The sequence below is a fragment of the Morchella sextelata genome (genome assembly GCF_020137385.1).
Source record: "Morchella sextelata strain SCLS chromosome Unknown scls_10, whole genome shotgun sequence".
NCBI lineage: Eukaryota > Fungi > Ascomycota > Pezizomycetes > Pezizales > Morchellaceae > Morchella > Morchella sextelata.
In genome coordinates, this window is record NW_025408625.1 from 1336347 (window position 1) to 1354374 (window position 18028).

Genomic DNA, 18028 nt, shown 5'->3' on the forward strand with positions numbered 1-18028 from the left:
GCAGGTGTTGTATTTAGTGACTACGGGTATCATTTGTACTCATTTATGCTCATAGGATCGTTGGAATTATCCCAGGAAACCATCGAAAGATCCAGGTACAGTGAGACAGATAGAACACACGCATGCGCGCCTCACCATTGCTTCTTTCTTCTTCCACAATTTGCCGGTATACCTAAAACACAGCTATTACGAGCTCTTGATATTCTACTCAGGGTACATATGTACTCGGCGACATATTACGTTAGCAGTCCCTGCAGCAAGGATGGATTCAGGGGCCGAGGAGTTTTTCTCTCTTCTCCAAGAATTATTGCAGCACAACAGTCATAATCATATGTTGCTGTCGAATAAAAGTATTCCCAAGTAATCAGTGGGCCCCTGTGTCACTATCAAAACCCTCTAATGTGGATCGAGCGCACACGCGAGAAAAGGCAGAAGTAAAAAGAAAAAAGCGTGAGAGAGAAAAGCTTAGCTAGCATACGAATGGTTCCGGAACTACCTAGATTTCCAACTGGCACCACTATCGTTATTATTCCCCCGGGAGAAGGGTGTTTATTTATTACTTATCAGCCTCGTAAAAGTAAGTAAGCCGCCACAACAGATATAGTGGGCAGTTCAGGGGGTTGTACTTTCCTATTCTTCTGGAAAACACGAAACCGAACCATGGAAATAAAAAAAAAAATATTTATCCCACGAGGATGGGTGGCGAAACGCACGTCAGTTATTTTTCTTTATTTCTTTTTTTTCTTTCTACACACCGGCCTCTCCGGTGTCGTTACGCAACCGAGGGAGTCGTTATGTATGACGTTTTGGGTATGAGAGTCCCTGGCTTGCAAGCTGTGTGGTTCGAGAAAAAACTTTGCAAGAAAGAAGCCACAGGGGCAGTGATTTGCACGACCAGACAAAGGTTTGTCTTAAGCATCTGCCATAACTCCATCTAGTAAGTGTGATGATAAACAAAGTTGACAACTTGTTTCAAAGGAACAAATCACATTAAGAATAAAGACTTTCCTTATCACGGTTCACATGAGCGTCCAATAATAGAAAGCACCTAAAGCCACCCGTACGATTTGGGGTTGGCCCTGGTCCGCCGGAGTTTAATCGGGTTGCCGGAAAGTAGAAACCGAGAAATAGCTACTCTACTTGCATGGGGGGGGACGGCGGTACTGGCCATTGATTACGTGCTATGTGCACATACCCACGATATGTATGGACGTTTTTTTCTCTCTTTATCACGCTTGTATTATGCATGTAGGATAAGGCTAGATACAAGATAGTTATGCACGCTCCGATGCGAAAACCCCGGACTGAAAAAAAAAAAAAAATTCAATAAAAATTAATGATAAGGAAATTGATCTGCTATAGTAATCTCCCACACTTTTTTAATCCCTGGAATGCCAGAGAAATTGGTTAATACTGGGAGTTTTTCTGTATCCACGAAATAGTGCCGAATATTGGGAATGGGGTTGTGTAGGTAGATATTGTGATGAGAGGATCCTCCTCCTCGGGTTCCACGCCGTAAAAATAATCATAAAAACCATAAACTTTTGATCATTACCACACACCCAGTCCCCAATTATGGCATTCAGTCCGCTTAAGCCGATCCATCTTTTTGCAAATCAATTGGCGGCCACCAATTGAGTCTCTTATAGCTCTCGATGATCTGTAGTAGGCCCTCCTCCGTGACCTTTGGAACATCGTACTTGAATCCCGTAACGGCCTCAAATCTGCTGCCATCGAGACTGAAGTCGTCGTCCTTCACCAGCTCGTTCTCCAGGTACGGGTTGATCGGGCCGGGCCTCGTAATCCCCGCCTCATTCAGCAGGTCACCCCACGGCTGCAGCACCTCATCGTTCTCCTCATCTACCGCGGAGCCAAGGTTCATGCGCGCAAACGAGGACACAATCGTCCCATGGAAGCCAGTCTTGATGCTGAAGATCTTTGAAATGTATTTCTGGAGATCACCCTGCGCTGTTTGTCCGTTAGATTTCAGCTGTCAGTCATTTTCTCGCACTGCCCAGAACTGCGGGGGGGGGGGGGGGGGGGGGTAAAGCTACAAGTATCCCCATGATCCACGATATTGAATATCGGCACGCTCCCCCATGACTCGTCCCAGTTCTTCTTGCCACTGCAGTACCAATCAGCTGCGGTCCAGACGGACCGCGCAGCATCAGTGACGTGCACGGTGTGGCTACGCAGGTCCTTGGTCCACAGCCATTTCATCTCTTCGCCCAGATACGAGTACACGCGAGCCATGCACAGCATCGTCGCAATAACCTTACTTCCGTACTCGCCGTAGACATTTGCTAGTCTCAGGATGACCAGATTTAACCTATATTATCCCACCACGCCGATAATCAGCACTCCCGCCCGTTCATCTCTATCCCCTATCACCCCATAGATACGTACCCCTCAATCTTCGCCAGCTCTTCCTCAGCCTCGAGCTTATATGTCGCCAGCTTGAGCCAGGGCTTGAGCTTGTCCGTCTCCTTGCTTGGCTCCCGGTCGCTCTTGTAGACGGCGCCGGTGCTGAGCTCAACCCAACACTTTGTGCCCTTGCGCGCGGCGACGCGCGCAGCCGTTGTCGACAGCTTCAAGTTTCGCTGCTTGTAGATCTCGTCGTCCTGGCTGAGGCGGGTGTCTCCGCCGCAGTTGAAAATGTAGTCGTATGTGGTGCCGTCGGCGCGGGTAAGCACTTTTTCACATGTGTCTATTGGCAGGAAGGTGTTAGCTGTGGGGAGGATGATATGGAGGGGGGGGGGACGGACGCTCGCGTGACATGTCGCCCTGGTAGAACCGCTCCTCTGTGCAGACCTCGGCGAACTCGGGGGCAAGCCAGGCGAGCTGGGGGAGCTGCTTGTCTACTATTCGGATCTCGGAGGCAAGGTCGTGAGTGTGGATGTATTTGGCGAGGTAGCGTCCGACGAAGCCTGGAAGGAAGAATTACGATTGAGTTAATATGATGATTATGGCCAGACAGATGTTCGAAATAACGGTACTGGTTTTCTTCTCTTCTCTTTCTTCCTCTTTCCACTGCTACAGGACTATCAAAGGATGTGGCAGACTAACCTAGGCCTCCAATGATCAGGACAGTGGGTTTCGATTCTGAAGCCATCGCGGATTATGTATATGTGTTGGTAGTTGGTGGGTATTTGAGTTGCGGGGGAGAGGATGAGAGGGTAGGTAGTTGGGTAGTTGGGTAGATGCAAGCTGGATTTATCAGAGCAGCAGTAACCACGATGAATACCAAAGAGCAAGTAGGGCGAGTGGGTAGCAGTAGCAGAAGCAGTATGTAAATTATCACGATAGTCGTTGAGGATGAAGATTACCAGGGGAGTGATAGATGGGCGGATATCCGAGGGTACTTATTCGAAAGGGAGGAGGGGGGGATGGAGGGATAGGTGGGGCTTTTCTCCTACCACAGCGCTGGGGGGAGTAGTGGTGGTTCTGCGGAGGAGTGGGAGTAGTAGTAGGTGGAGGAGGAGGAGGGCCAGCGAAGCTACATACCAAGCATTCGATATCTGGTAGTCTAGTCCACTCTAAGCAAGCACGAAGAGCGGGCCGGGGTTTGTGGTTGTGGGTTGTGGGTTGGTTGTGGTGGTGGCTCGGGACGGCAACAGGTGTAGGTGGAGTATCACATCGGCCACTCGAAGCGGGATCTCTACTGCCGGTAGCTGTGCAAGCAGAATATCCACTCCAACTAAACACGGTACTGTACCTACCAATACCTACATCACGAGTATCAATCTACCTCTCTAACTACTCCAACTTTCCAACTCTGCTCCTCCTCCTCCAACAACAGCACCAGCCTATCACATTACAGCCTGCACTCTTTGGCCGTTTCTTTGCCCTTCCACATCCCCCCCTCCCCTCTTTGCATAAGCCAGTAAGTAGGCAAAGTACAAGAGGGTTCAAACCTGCCCCCTCCCTTCGACCAATAATTGGCGCGCGCGCGGCATTGAAGCGCGGCAGCATTTCTCTGAGCTGAACTGCCAGCCGAGAAAAAGATTCTTCGGGTGACACAGATCTGATCAGTCAGCTACATGTAGTTATCAGTGCTTGGGGCAGGCTAGCCAGGAATGGATGTGTGGTATTGTAGTAGTGATTTCATTTCTATAGCAATGTCTCAGCAAGAGAGAGCGTACATGGACCTTGGTAGGTATAGCACTGTGCTTGTACGTAGTAGAGTATGGAGAAGACTACTCTCCCTTGCAGCGGGTAAAAGTCGTTTCATCGATGCAGGACGGCGCAGAGACCTCAATCAGGACGCAAGCGCCATGTACAATCTACATCTTACTCTGCTGCCAGTGCCTTCAAGTAAGTATTGGCTATATATCAGTATCAATAAACATTTTCGCATCATTGTAATATATACGGAATCACGGCGGCTGATCAGTGATACTGATTGATGAATCGTAGTTTATGCAGCAGGGGAGGGATGATGGGGGTCGATCAGGGGTAAATAATGGTACGTCTCGGTTGGAGAACAAGAACCATGTAGACGGGTTGGAGTGGGTTGGTAGCGTATATGTGGGTACGAGCGAGCGAGGACTTAAGGTTTGTTGCGGGTGATCATGACGGTGGTGGGTTATGATGATAGCTACAGCTGCACGGGCCATCCAAACGAAACATGGCAGTGGGAGAGTGCTGCAGGTACGGAGCTGATCAGCACACCTGGTGGGTCATCTACATGACGAATTGTGGGCTGATAAACCTGCAGATATCTAGGAATCGGTCAATGGATCAATCAATATAGGCAGATTACTTGTTCATCTAGTTGACGTTGGCTGATTGATCGACTTCTGCGACCCGGCTAGATCAACGACATATGCGTACGTGATCTATGGGTTATGGATCTTTCCACCACCATTCTGCATCTGCAGGTATCTACCAGGAAAACATAACCGCCAGGTCTAGTTTGCATACCCCAAAATCATCATCACACTCAATGTCAAATTATTAGCCCTCGTTTCCGGGTTAAGGCAGACATGCTAATGACACAGATAGATTTCCTGGCTGATATGAAGTTAGGGAGAGAAGAACACGAAGACAGAACACGAGGACAGAACACGAGGACAGAACACGAGGACAGAACACGAGGACAGAACACGAAGACAAAACACGAAGACAGAACAAACAATGAGACCCCCCTCGACATGAAGATACTACATCCAACACCACTGTGAGTACATTCACTACTTCGAAAGTTCTATTGTTCTTCTTTGACATCATGCCAAGCTTAGGCTGGACACGGGAGTTCGACCTTCCGCCAGGACCTCTCTGCAGTACCTCAAATCATTAAATTATCAACAAACTCATCCATGCCACCTACTCGACGCATTATCAGCAAAACAGAACCATTTCTCACCATTATTGCGCTATGTGTACCATACTTCGATATGAGGCCTACCTGCACTTCACTCACCGTCCATCACTCGACGTTTCCGGTACAGCTTGTTCAGAGATCGACGGGCGAGCAAGGGCTCCGCTGTTAGGCAAGTTGCAGTTTTTTGTACTTGTTTTTTTCTTTCTTTCTTTCTCTGGCTGCCTCGAGGTATTCGGTTTGTGGGGCGGTTTTTCAGGGCGGAGGGATGGGATCCATCATGTGTAGGTTAAGGTACTCAACCTGGGGCTGAAACTAATTTCAAACATGATGCAGTTAGGAGGACAGGTATGGGCAGTTGTTGTAACCCAAGGCGAAGATGGGCTGGACATGAATATGGCCAGGCCCCGCCAATCTAACAGCAGATGCCCGGGAGGCCGCGCTTGCGGGGCAGTCACAAATACATAAACTAATACAGCCTACAAACTTCATCTCACTGATATACACACAAACCACAAAGATCCTTTCCCCAAATCTGATCGTCAATCTTTATGATTAAAAGATTTTACTTACCATTGGGGTGATTGATGCAGCAGATACGTATCCCGAGAAACAAAATAAAATAGGGCGAGTCGTTCAAACTTTAGGTGCGACGAAGCCCATAGCTACTTATTAGCAGAGCAGGGCGTCGATTGTACCGAAATTTTCGAACCAATCCAAAGCTTCCGGGACATCTTCCGCCCAATAACGGCTGTTGTAATATGGATAAGGTAACTGGGATAAGAATCGCCGTCTAGAGATGGCAGAATTGCTTAGACGCTGGTACTTAACAGGAGAGAATAGCAGAGAAAATTGATCCTGTGCCAACCGGGACAGAGGAAGACAGCCGAGCTGATATTTTCTATGAACTGGCCCATCTCCTCGGAGGATGTGTTTGAGTTCTCATTTATGTTTTTTCGGTAACAATGTGAAGAGTTCCCAGCTTTATGGACGCGGTTGGGGCTCTCTTTTATCGAAAACATGAAGAATATTGGTGATACCAGGAAATATATCACACAGAACCTCAAAGCGCCAGATAGGAGGAGGATTTTGTTAGTTGATACAAGAGTATTATCACGGCTATTCGAAATCTTTCGCAATGGCCTAAAAGGCTAGAGAATAAACTAAGAGTTGGTGGATATTTCATATACTCATTGGTGACTATCACGTCATAGGACGACGGGAAACGGTGTACCAGACCAGCCGAATAGCAGATCCCCGAACGAAACAAGGGATCAGACATAAAACTTTCATTCCCGTATCGCCCAGAATATTAAACTAGCTCCCAAATGTCTAATCGGTTGAGAGATATTCCCCGATGGCCAATGCGGTCGAAGGTCGGCTCTATAACAAAGAAGCGCCTCGCCTCTGAAAATAGGACTAGGCAGCCCCTCCAAACCAACTATATTTGACAAAGTAAATTCAAGAGCAGTCAGGGTACTGGTATGACTTTGTCACCTCGAGAAAACGATCCTTCTTAAGGAAAATTTGGACGAGACTTTAATTAGGCTCCCCATTCGGAGTGGGTTCATTCCCCCATTTTCATAGATTAAATATTGATCACAAAAGAGGGTGGTACAATCTAGTCCAAACCGCCCGTAATGGTGTGGCCCTGAACGTATAAATTTGGCTTATCCACAAACCAAGCACCGCCTGTGGTTTCGGTTACAAGGTCAAATGCAGAAACATAGATGATCACTCGACAAATATGTAACACAATATTTATCAATAGATATACAGACAACAGCCGCCAATTACCATTGGGAGTACTGACGAATTCCAAACGAACTTATAGAGCCTCGTTCTTATAAAACCAACGAAGTCTTATGGCTTCGGTCATACCCTAATGCCACCGGGACCTAATCTCCCCCACATTCTTTTTTTTGTTTAATTCATTAATTAATCTCCCCCACATTATGTACTTACCCGTGCCAGAGGCTCCAGAATCCAGATCACTGTAGCTACCCATCGATGCTCGAATTTATACGCGGATTGGGCACTCTTCTCCGTATCCCGGGGGGGGCGCAAAACCTATACACAATCCAATCATGTGAGCACTATCGATCCTATAGGTCCATGTGGCAACCTCTGAGAGAGGGGTCTTCTTATGGGCCCGGTCAGCGGCGCATGATTGGATTTGGGTGTTAACATTTTCTCATCATTGAAGCGCCTGTAGTTAACATTTCGGTGGCGTTAAAATGTCTAAATTCAACCCCAAATTCAACCCAAATTCAACTGTTCACGGATGTAAAGACGATCTCCGTGGGTTTACACACAATCGTATTTTCTAGCGACAAACCTTTCGCCAGATGAAATCTAGAGAACGTTATCCGTGCCAATCGTCAAATATAATCCAGTGCTCTCCGGCTGGTTTTATACATAAAGCTCGGGACCCCCATTGCTTGAAATTATCAAACTGTACTTTACAATCTAACCCCACTGTATTTACACCTACCTTTCCCGATATATACCCACCCAAATCCATTCTACTTGACACTAAGGAGATAGAGAGAACCTATTTTACATGACACGAACACGATACAAAACAACAAGAATCGAACGAAGGAAAACACCAAGATGGCTTGCAACACAACTCAGTTCTATGTAAGAAAATCCCTCTCGTACTCCCATAAAGCGAATGAGATAAATGAGAAAGCAAGGAGAAGGAAAAAAGAAAGTACTCTTAAGTTTTTCCGTGAAAAGAATGAAGGCAAGGCATTCCAAGCCACAGTAGGTACAGAAGGGGTTTAAAGATACAGAGAAGAAAATCACTGCCGGAAGAAAGAACTGCCACCCAAAGTATCCCGTCCAACGAATAACTTCCAGTGAAACCCGAATGCTTCACCGACATACAATTCCTCAAGCCAAGTGATTCCCGTTCTCCGAGACCAGAGTAAAAACCGGAATTATCGAACTTGCTGTATGCCATGTCAACTTTCGAAATTTTTTTTAAAAAAAAAGGTAAGGCCAAGGTTTACAAAAATAGTAACGGAATCCAAGCGCACTTCAAGAAAGTTAGAGAAATAAAAAGAGGCATATTGACAAAGTTTACAGGAAAGAAGCGAAGATACAAACTTAGCACAACACAATAAATCAAAAAGAAAGAAAGAAGAAAGGTGTAGTGGAACAATGTAAGATTCATAGGGAAAGTCTCGAAGCAAGCCAGAAATTGATACCCGTGTCAGAGACTTTCGCACACCTCATGCTCTTACAACCCATAACCGGATTCATTTTCGTTATCATTTAGTGTATTTTCATCTTCCAAAATTATTGTTGATATTCTATCGGAAGTAATATCTAAACCAGTTGATAGGTAAAGATATTTTTAGCCCATCAGTCGTCCTTCAAAACTCCCAGTCCTCGTCTGCCGATTCTAGGGCCCACTTAAACTTCTCACGGAGAGTTTTCGCGAAGACCTTCTCGATAGGTACATCGTATTTTTTGCAAAACATGACCGACAATCGGGGATCAATGTAATTCTAAGAATGTGTCAGTATACGCCCTGGAGAACTAGGGAATTTTGATAGAGTTCAAACATACAATCTTACTAGTTCCCAACGCAACGGTCTTATTGTCCTCACGGACTTTAGCCTCAGTTTCCTGCTTCAGGATTTTCTCATCCATTTTCTCAATCTGAGATTCGAGTTTTTCGACCGTAGCCCCCTTTGTCTTTGGTTCCACGACACCAGTCTTGTTCTCTGCTTTGAATTCGGCCTCCAATTCACTAACAGCTTTAAGTCGTTCCTTTAACTCGCTGGGCTTTTGCTCCTTCTCGCCATTCTCGACAGCCTTCTCGTTCTCCTTCTCAAACTTCTTGCGAATTTTCTCCTTCTCTTGCTCAATAAGAAATTTCTGATGCTCCAGAATCCAACTCTTGTCGTCAATCTCGGGGTCCGGTTTAAAGAAAGCAGCTCTTTTCTTCTTCAACTCGGGCTTGAGAAAGAGAATTTGTCTCTTTAAGCGCAGCTTCTGGTAACGTAGAGCTTTGATCTAGATAACGAATCAGCCAAGATCAGGACAAGGATACCGATAACTTCACTGATATCAAACATACCTTCTCTTCTGCTTTTAGCATCATGGTCTCGTGGCTTGCGCTAACAGTACGTTGATGATTGCAAAGAATAGCGACTGCCTTATTAGCCTCGTTATAAGCGGCATATTTATCATGAATAGAGCCCTCGTTGGGAATTTTTGCCAACTGTTGTTGCATTGTCCAGGAGGCGTTGTAAGTACGAAAAACCTTAGCTGAGAGTCCTGGCATGTAATTCTGAAGGTGTTTATTCAATTGACTCGTCTACCAGACTGTTAGCATTGAATTGAATAAAGATGTGAGAAACGTGTGGGCGACTTACATCCAATCTGTCAAAAATCATATCACCAGTGGTCTTAGGCGCCTTTTTGAAGATCCTCATGTTTTTAAATACCTGAGGAATAACAGGAACTTCCTGGTAAAACCTGATGGAATCCTTACCCAAGAAATCGAAAATTACCAAGTCGGGTGCTTTCAAAGTGACATGCTCAAATCGGAGTGAACAACAGCCAACAGTATCAGCTTCATCTTCGCCCTTCTCATTACCAGCTCTGAGAGCAAGTCTGTCAATAAGATACATCGCAGTAGCACGCTGGCGATCGGCCATGAGTTCGGACTTGAGATCACGGCCATAGTCGGCACGGATCCGATCAATGTGTTTCTGTTTATATTCTCGTTAATATTTCTAGTGAAGAATGTGATTAACCTCTTTTCAAATATATGAACCGTACCTTAAGTTCTCTCGCCTTCTCAAATTTCTTGAAGTCGCTCATTCCCTTCAAGCTACTTGTGGCTGCCAACATAACGTATTTAATGTTGCCGTTTATGTTCTCTTTCCATGTAGCCAACCAGGTGACAGTATTGTCATGGATGACATCGGCCCACTTGTGACCTGGGGGTGGTGGGGGTACGGGTACTCCCTTGCCAATATTGATTGTTACTTGTTCTGGTTGAACCCTCTGTTTGACCATACCGGTTTTTGGGTGCTCTCCACGACCACGAAACAGCCCAGGGGGTTCAATGCGAAAATTGCCGACCTTTTCTTTCCGGCCATCGAGCAAACAGTGCAAGTACTTTTCCTCGGCTTTGTCTTTCTCTGCTTTGATCGCTTTTTTCTCCGCCGAGCTTAAATTCTTTTTCGCCTCCGCTTCAGCAACGAAATAATTATGCATATCAGTAAAGTCGCATTTTGCAAATTCCTTGATAAGGACCTTCTGTGAAAAGTGTCAGTAAAAATTATTACCACAAAAGAACACAACAAACCTTGCCGGTGGTGTCCTTGGCTCCCCCCGATTCCTTCAAAATTCTCTGGAAATCTTTAAAAAAATTTGCAGTAAATGTAGGATTTGTAGCATGAGTAGAATTTAACATGTGTCCGAAAAATCCAACAACCTCCTCTGCGGCAAGTGGCAAAGTAACGGGAACTCCATCATACTTCAACTTGACATTCTTTGGCAATGGCTCATACGCTGGTGGAAAAAGAACTCCATTATGCTCCAAAGTAGTCCATTTTTGAGTCCCATCCGTTTCTGCTTGGTTTTCCCACCATTTATACTCTTCGTCCTCGGCAGTCTCAGCGCTAGCAGGCGTATCCTCCTTGGCAGCTTTTGCCTTTCCTTTAACCACCACCTTTTTGTTATCGACCGCTTTCCCCTTGGCAGTTGCTGCGTTCTTGGAAACAGCTTTGGCTTTCTTCGCCAAAGGAACATCATCATCCGAAGACTCTTGCTTGACGCCATTCGTCTTCTTTACAACTGGTTTCCTCTTGGCCTTCAACGGAACATCGCTATCACTTTCGTTCTTAACTGACTTCCGCTTTATCCCGTTTGCTTTGATAGCAGCCTTCTTATCCTCCGCTCTCATCTCCTTTGCAGTTGCTGCAGCTTTGTTTTCAATGTTCCTTTTTTCCTTAGCAAGCTTCATCGTGGCCAGAGGGGTGTCTGAATCCGACGATTCTTCTTTGGCAGCAGCAGGCTTCTTGTTGGCGGCCTTTGATGTTGAATTCGTGCGGGCTTTTGATGCTGCTGCCCTCTTAGCTAAGGGTACATCATCATCAGATGACTCAACTATCGTACTTGCTTTGACGCCGTTACTTGTTCTACGGCGTTTTGTCTAATCGAGGGAAGTTAGTAACATTTAACTGGATTATACAATAAGTGTAGTGGCTCATGACTCCGCGAAGGGTTCGTGGGCGCTGGCGGACAGGGATAAACTCACCAGTGGAGCATCGCTATCATCACTGCTTTCCTCCTTAATTGCTGGTTTTCTCCCCTTCCTTTTCGCCCTCCCATTGTCTAACTCCTCTCGAACAGCAACATTCACAATTGGCACACCAGCCCGGTCTCCCATGGGATAATCGACAGCCATCGCATCAAAATCCTTGTCAGCTTTTTTGTCTACAGATTTTGGGATTCTGTCCGGTAGAATAGGCCCTTTCCCGTTGGTCGATGCAGAGGTCGCGGAGGATGTGCCTAGGAAAGCAGTAGTCAAGTGTTAACGGGAAACACGATTGAAAATGAAAATGATAGAAATTCATAAGAGTCTGTTGCTCTGGGGAACAAATGTGTTTCGAAGAGGAGCAGAAAAAGTAAGAAACGGCATTCCAGAAGTCCCGTCGTACAAGAATTCGCTGGCAAAATAGAGAATTAACAAAGAAGGGTGGGAATTACCGTTAGTGCGACGGCCGTTCAGCATGGCGAGTGGAACGTCATCTTCTGACGAAGACATGTCGAAGGACGTGAGTGAAGATCTAAGTGATCTAGAGGCGCGTATGAAATACGCGAAAGTTGGTGTACAGGATGTGGTAAAGGGCTTCGACGGCAGACAGGAAGTGCCCTTTAAAGCCCGTCCAGGGGTGGGGCGTGAGTTCAATACAATGTATGACAAGCAGGTATTGATGTTTCGTGCGGGAAAAATACGATGGAATTGGAGTTTGCAAAGGTCAAGAAGAGGGTGCAGCTTTTTAGCGGGGGTGTGGCGAGAGGAAGAAAGGGTGGAGAGGGAGGGTGGAGGCTGGGGATGACGGGTTGATCTGTTAAGCACCAAAGGCTAGAGAGAACTGAGCGGCGTGGTGAGTGTGTGTTAGTGCGAGTGTTGTGAAGGACTCGCAGAGAGTGACGGCAGTGTAGGTAATGGCAGTAGCAGCAGCAAGCAGCGGTAGCTACAGAAAGGCAGATGGAGAAGAGGGAGTGACGCGCGAGAAAGTGCAGAGGTCAACAGCAAGCAAGGAGGGCGGTGGGATTTTGCAGCCTGACAGAGTAAATGCCGACACGCTGGACGCTGGGACTGTTCTGGATGCTGGAACGCAACAAGTAAAGCACGGTGCAAGGGCGGGTATGTAGGCTGAGGTGTGGGCGAACCGAAGGCTGACGAAAGTGGTGAAAGGGAAGTAAGTGTGTCGGTAAAAAGTCAGAGAGCGAGGAGGCGAGACGAACAGCGAAAGTTAGAAGAAGAAGGATCGTGCTGGGCTGTCAATCGAGTGCGAGAAAAAGAAGAACACCAGAAGTCGAAAACCGCTAAAGCCGGGTGAGTAAGTGTTCAAAAAATATCATTGGCTAAAGCGTGATCTTCCTGGCTGCTGACTTAATTTTTACTCTAGTTGAAGAAAAAAAGGCCTTGGTAACCACCATACCTAGCCCCGATTCCTTGGTGTGCCGCCTGCTGCTGGTTCCAGATCCCCACGTTAGGAAAAGGAAATCCGCCCACGCTCCATCCATCATTCCGAGAGAGTATTCATCGCTCTGCAGTGAACCACCACAACCACCCCCCTCTCCACTCTCCCCCCTCAACCCCCTCCATAACCCTGACCCTCACATTCAATTTCTGTATATCCATTTTTTTCGTTCAAGATGTTTTCTCGAGCAGCCAGACCTGTTCTCTTGAAGGCAGCGGCCACTTCTACTAGGTAAAGGATTTCAATTGATATCCCCCCCCCACTTCCTCGGCTGTTTCATCACTACCCATCATCATCACCACCCATCATCATCACCATCACCATCGCTAACATCTCGCCTCGCATCGTCGTCCCGTTCGTAGGCCAGCCCTGAGCAACAACTATGCCACCCTTCGTGAAATCGAGGGTCGTCTCAAGTCCATCAAAAACATCGAGAAGATTACAAAGACCATGAAGATTGTCGCCTCCACAAAACTTGCCCGTGCTCAGCGTGCCATGGGTGACTCTCGTATCTACGGTGAGACCTCCAACAAGGTCTTCAGCAATGCCGAGACAAAGCCCTTGGAGGGCGGAAAGAACCTCATCATCGTTTGCTCTTCCGACAAGGGCCTATGCGGTGGTATCCATTCCGGTCTCACCAAGGCTGTTCGCAGAAAGCTCATCGAAAACCCCGATACCGACCTCGTCGTTCTCGGAGAAAAATCTAAGGCGCAATTGGGTAGATCTTCGGCCAAGAACATTGTTATGAGTTTCGCGAACGTCGGCAAGGATATCCCGAGTTTCGTCGAGGCCCAGACAATTGCCGACCAGATCTTCCAGCTTGGAAAGACTTATGACAACATCGAGGTTCTTTACAACTCGTTCAAGTCTGCTATCTCTTACGAGCCCAGCACCATCGAAGCTTACTCTGAGGAAGCCATCATGGCCTCTGGTGAGTCTTTATTCCCTTATTCCCCGGACTGTCATCTCCCATTCAATGATGAAGAATTTTCGGATGTAAAAATACTATGTTATCCGAGAGCGCAAAACTATGTGGATATTTTCCGTTGCCTTCCTTCTGAGATTTACCCTTCCGGCTTTACCCGGTCCGGATTTTTATGCATTTTCAATGTTCGTCGTTGATTCGTCTGCTTACGTCATCAATAGCCAACATTACCTCTTTCGAGATTGAGGACGAGCAGCTCAGCAACCTCCGCGAGTTTGCCTTGGCCAACACACTTTACTGGGTAAGCCCTATCCTCTCGCGCCTATCGTTCACCCTGACCTTTCCATCAACATGACCTCTAACGGAACATGAAAACAACATAGGCCCTTGCCGAAGGCCACGCTTGCGAGAACTCCGCTCGTCGCAATGCCATGGACAATGCATCCAAGAACGCTGGTGACATGATCAACAGATTCCAGATTCTCTTCAACCGTACCCGACAGGCTGTCATTACGGGAGAGTTGGTCGAGATTATTACTGGTGCTGCCGCTTCCGCAGAATAAGCTCACTAGCGGTCTTATCTTTCTTATTAACACCCTTTGTGCATATATGTGTGGAATTACAAGAAGAAAAATGTGACGTGGTTGAATGCCTGTGGTACCTGCATGTAGTAAATTTACAGAGCATACCTATTATGTGTGGTTTGGTTCATGAGATGCGGAATTTAAAAAAAAAATAGAAATGTCTTTTTGTTGGAAATTATTGACGCGGAGGATGTGGAGGGCGTGGAGATGGTATTGAAACCTCGATACAAAGAACTGTTCATATGCAACCCACATCGCATAAGGCAGGGCCAGTCGAGAAGAATGTCAATGGGTCAGTTTTAAGCTTTCTGGATCAAATCACAGCCAACCTTGTTAATGCTGTTTGTTTGCCGAAGTTTATTTCAAAACAGGAACAACGAAACCTTTCTTTTGAGTAAATAACGTGACTTTTCCATTGTCTTTGTGCCGTGGCACGTGTTAAGGTACCCATCTCAATCGCGTACCAGCAACTCACGTGTTGTCGCGTTAAGTGCACACTACTGGTCGATCGATCGGATATACATACATGTAGGTACATGTAGCATTTAAGTCTAAACGGCAACGGTGTCAGCCGTCAGATATGAGGGCGGCAGACCCAATAATTCAAATGCTCCTCAGCATGGAGCTAGCTAGAGTCTCGCGGGTTGTTGCATTTCTATACCATAATAACTGAAGGTACATGTACCAAAATACATGTATGAAGTAAGGGGGTGTTATTTTTTGTTTTCATATCAACATATGTATTCTACCGGTCTACTCTAATGACATGTATGTACTCCCACCCCTTCACCGTCTTTAAGCGACTATGACATTAACGCACCCCTCTTTGTTACTCCCCTTCCTTTCTACCGATATTTCAATAACAGCCCCCCAAATCCCATCTCAACCACATCCGGGCCTGCCCCTACTCTCTTCTCAATCTGAGCCTTACTCTAGATTAAGATGAAACTGTTTCACACAACGAACATCTAAGGCGGACCAGAAAGTTAGCAACAGCAGAGAGGTACTTGGTGCATTGACGTCCTCGGGCGGGAATTAGTATTTTGACACCCAATCATTGCCGTTGCGGGAAAAGAATAAGACCGAAAGCCTGTCCGCCGAGACCACGTGGCGAGTGATTATCTATGAAGAAGGCTCTCCAGGTACCGGTACCGGTATCAACGCAATAAAATTTGATGACGTCTCCACGTCTGATGAATCCACACCATCGTGGGCGTCAAGATGCTGACGATGTCAAAGCGTCAACATCATCATCCACCTAATTCTTCCATCAGTTGGCCAACTCATAAAATCCCTTTAACCGCGTTGTTCGACGTAATTATCATCATGACTACCCCAGCATCAGCAAAGGGATAGAACACTTGAGAATTTTTGACCGATCACTTAATCCTCTTCAGCTACGATGGGCCAATTGTGGGAGGCTGTGCTAAAGCCACTCCTCGTCTAGGTTCGTCGCTGTTTCTTCTGCTCACAATGAGCAGAGAGCTGCAATATGGGCGCGTGTGTACTAGCCAACTAGTAGAGCATCTACCAGGTCAGCAAAGTCTCCGGGGTGTTCTAAAACGCCACAACATATGGTTGTTGTTGTTGTACACGTGCAATGCATAACTGCCATCGAATCAAATCACCTCTCTTGATCTACTAAAAGGATGCAGAAACACGTATCCGTTTCATCCAGTATGACGGCAGCCTATCGCTTTTGTGACGTCACTTGGTTGGAAGTTACAATTTCTAACCCAGAATTATTGATAAAATTTAGTGCCTTCTCAATATGCGGTAGATCAATATTGGAAATGTGGAATTGGTCATTTCCAGTGCCAAGAGACTTCCCGCCAATCAGATTAGACGTTTGCAATAGAGGCGAAATGGCAAGAGAAAATGATTTTCGACCGGATGTTTGCTGTCTTATCTACAGTAACTCTCCCCTATTTCATCTTGCTGGTTATATAATGTTTCAAGGAATCGATGAGCCATCTATCTCACTGGAATTGAGACCTGGCTCCGAATATTAATTTAAACCTTGTGTTGAAATAGTTCTTAGTTATAGGTTGATCTGAGATTACCTCACGCTCTTATAGACCGTCTTATGAGACCCTTCAGATCCCAATAGATTTATCGGAGATTGGAGGTTGGCTTGTCTGACTGTATTAATTAAGCCAAGCCAAGCCAAGCCTGTTATAGCATATTTTCGAGTGATAATTCGTGCATATAATTCAAGTTCATATTTTTAAAATTGGGTTTCTAGCACTTATTATAAGCGTAGCCCCAGGCTTCATACCTCATAAATTGTATACTAACTTATGATCAGATAATGTGCTTGACGATGAGGCTGGTGATAGCTTCCCATATCCACCCCTTAAGCTGGTCACTAAAGTATACGATCACGATCGATCACTACGAATTGTGACGGAGAACACAAAAAACTGGAAGGATTGGGTACAAGTTTGGGTCAGCTTGTAACTATCTCTATCAGCAGTCTATAAGCACCTAGCTAGCTAACGTGAGACCAAAGTCTGTGTTGAGCTCTAGTTTAATAATTACAGAACTGATTGCTGTAACATCGACTCGCATTTACCCCCGCAGTATTCCATCTCTCCTTCTTCTTCACCGATATAACGATTTATATTCCAAATAATGCATATAAGACAGTACTTTGTAGCGGATAGGCATGAATTTGGGGGACTCATCCATAGCTCCGAGCACACAAAGGCTAACTTAAGGAAATAGCAACTAGTTGGAATCTAACACCCTCTCACCGCGTTCTGCCAACAGCCGCATGTGATATGGCCCCCTTGGTTCTCTCCTTTCACAACTTAAATCATCTCATAGTCTTTACTATTATGTTACTACAGTCGTTCACGGGGTGAGGACGAACACTGGGTGAAGACGAACTAGGGTTCTTAATATGGCAAGAAACAGCCAAGCTGCCAAAGCGATCTTTCACATCGTTTACTATTTGTCCAAAAATCCCTGTTCGTCTACACCTAGTGTTCGTCCTCACCCTGTGAACGACTGTACGCTTATAAGAGCACAAGAATTTGCTAAGCTATCCGACTATATAAGCTCTTTGACCGGCCCGGCCCCCCCGAACACAGTCGTTTCTAAGCAAATATATGGCGAAACTTGTCCAATTGAATTCGAACGGCGAAATAAAATGTACTGGCTTTGTATTTTGACCGGTGTTAAAGTGCTCTTCGACATTGGCTAATTTTGCCATTTATTGTAGAGGCCGGAGTAGAGAGGATATAAATTGAACAGCGTGAAATTGGACATCTGTCGCTTAACCAACCCAAAGATCAAATGCATAGGAAGCCCTGTGAACTCGACCAAACAAATAATTCAGAAAAGAAGTCCAGACAGTCAATAGTACCAAATCAACCAAAGGTAATTACCAAATCAACAAAAAGCAATTACCAGCATCAAAAGTAATTTCCAGTATCAATATGCAATATCAATA

General features: G+C 46.0%; 6 protein-coding genes across 6 annotated transcripts; 4 read left to right on the forward strand and 2 right to left on the reverse strand.

Annotated features, from left to right (window-relative positions):
* Positions 1-1591: 1591 nt before the first annotated feature.
* On the reverse strand, positions 1592-3112 carry H6S33_001339 (uncharacterized protein; the record flags this gene model as incomplete). Its single annotated transcript, XM_044832706.1, has 5 exons — positions 1592-1968; positions 2055-2329; positions 2407-2707; positions 2766-2927; positions 3067-3112. 5 exons carry the CDS (start codon positions 3110-3112, stop codon positions 1592-1594), a joined length of 1161 nt encoding a protein of 386 aa, XP_044694306.1.
* Positions 3113-4627: 1515 nt separating this feature from the next.
* H6S33_001340 (uncharacterized protein) lies at positions 4628-5299 on the forward strand (the record flags this gene model as incomplete). Its single annotated transcript, XM_044832707.1, has 5 exons — positions 4628-4650; positions 4718-4731; positions 4909-4947; positions 5005-5179; positions 5236-5299. The coding sequence occupies 5 exons, from the start codon at positions 4628-4630 to the stop codon at positions 5297-5299; spliced, it is 315 nt and encodes a 104-aa protein (XP_044694307.1).
* A 78-nt stretch (positions 5300-5377) lies between these two features.
* H6S33_001341 (uncharacterized protein) lies at positions 5378-6163 on the forward strand (the record flags this gene model as incomplete). Its single annotated transcript, XM_044832708.1, has 4 exons — positions 5378-5492; positions 5657-5668; positions 5997-6090; positions 6154-6163. The coding sequence occupies 4 exons, from the start codon at positions 5378-5380 to the stop codon at positions 6161-6163; spliced, it is 231 nt and encodes a 76-aa protein (XP_044694308.1).
* A 2540-nt stretch (positions 6164-8703) lies between these two features.
* H6S33_001342 (uncharacterized protein) lies at positions 8704-12116 on the reverse strand (the record flags this gene model as incomplete). Its single annotated transcript, XM_044832709.1, has 8 exons — positions 8704-8838; positions 8900-9349; positions 9414-9653; positions 9712-10050; positions 10121-10603; positions 10653-11501; positions 11607-11860; positions 12059-12116. The coding sequence occupies 8 exons, from the start codon at positions 12114-12116 to the stop codon at positions 8704-8706; spliced, it is 2808 nt and encodes a 935-aa protein (XP_044694309.1).
* Positions 12117-12520: 404 nt separating this feature from the next.
* H6S33_001343 (uncharacterized protein) lies at positions 12521-12991 on the forward strand (the record flags this gene model as incomplete). Its single annotated transcript, XM_044832710.1, has 4 exons — positions 12521-12646; positions 12718-12722; positions 12774-12914; positions 12988-12991. The coding sequence occupies 4 exons, from the start codon at positions 12521-12523 to the stop codon at positions 12989-12991; spliced, it is 276 nt and encodes a 91-aa protein (XP_044694310.1).
* Positions 12992-13237: 246 nt separating this feature from the next.
* On the forward strand, positions 13238-14550 carry H6S33_001344 (uncharacterized protein; the record flags this gene model as incomplete). Its single annotated transcript, XM_044832711.1, has 4 exons — positions 13238-13293; positions 13425-13993; positions 14209-14288; positions 14371-14550. The coding sequence occupies 4 exons, from the start codon at positions 13238-13240 to the stop codon at positions 14548-14550; spliced, it is 885 nt and encodes a 294-aa protein (XP_044694311.1).
* Positions 14551-18028: the final 3478 nt, after the last annotated feature.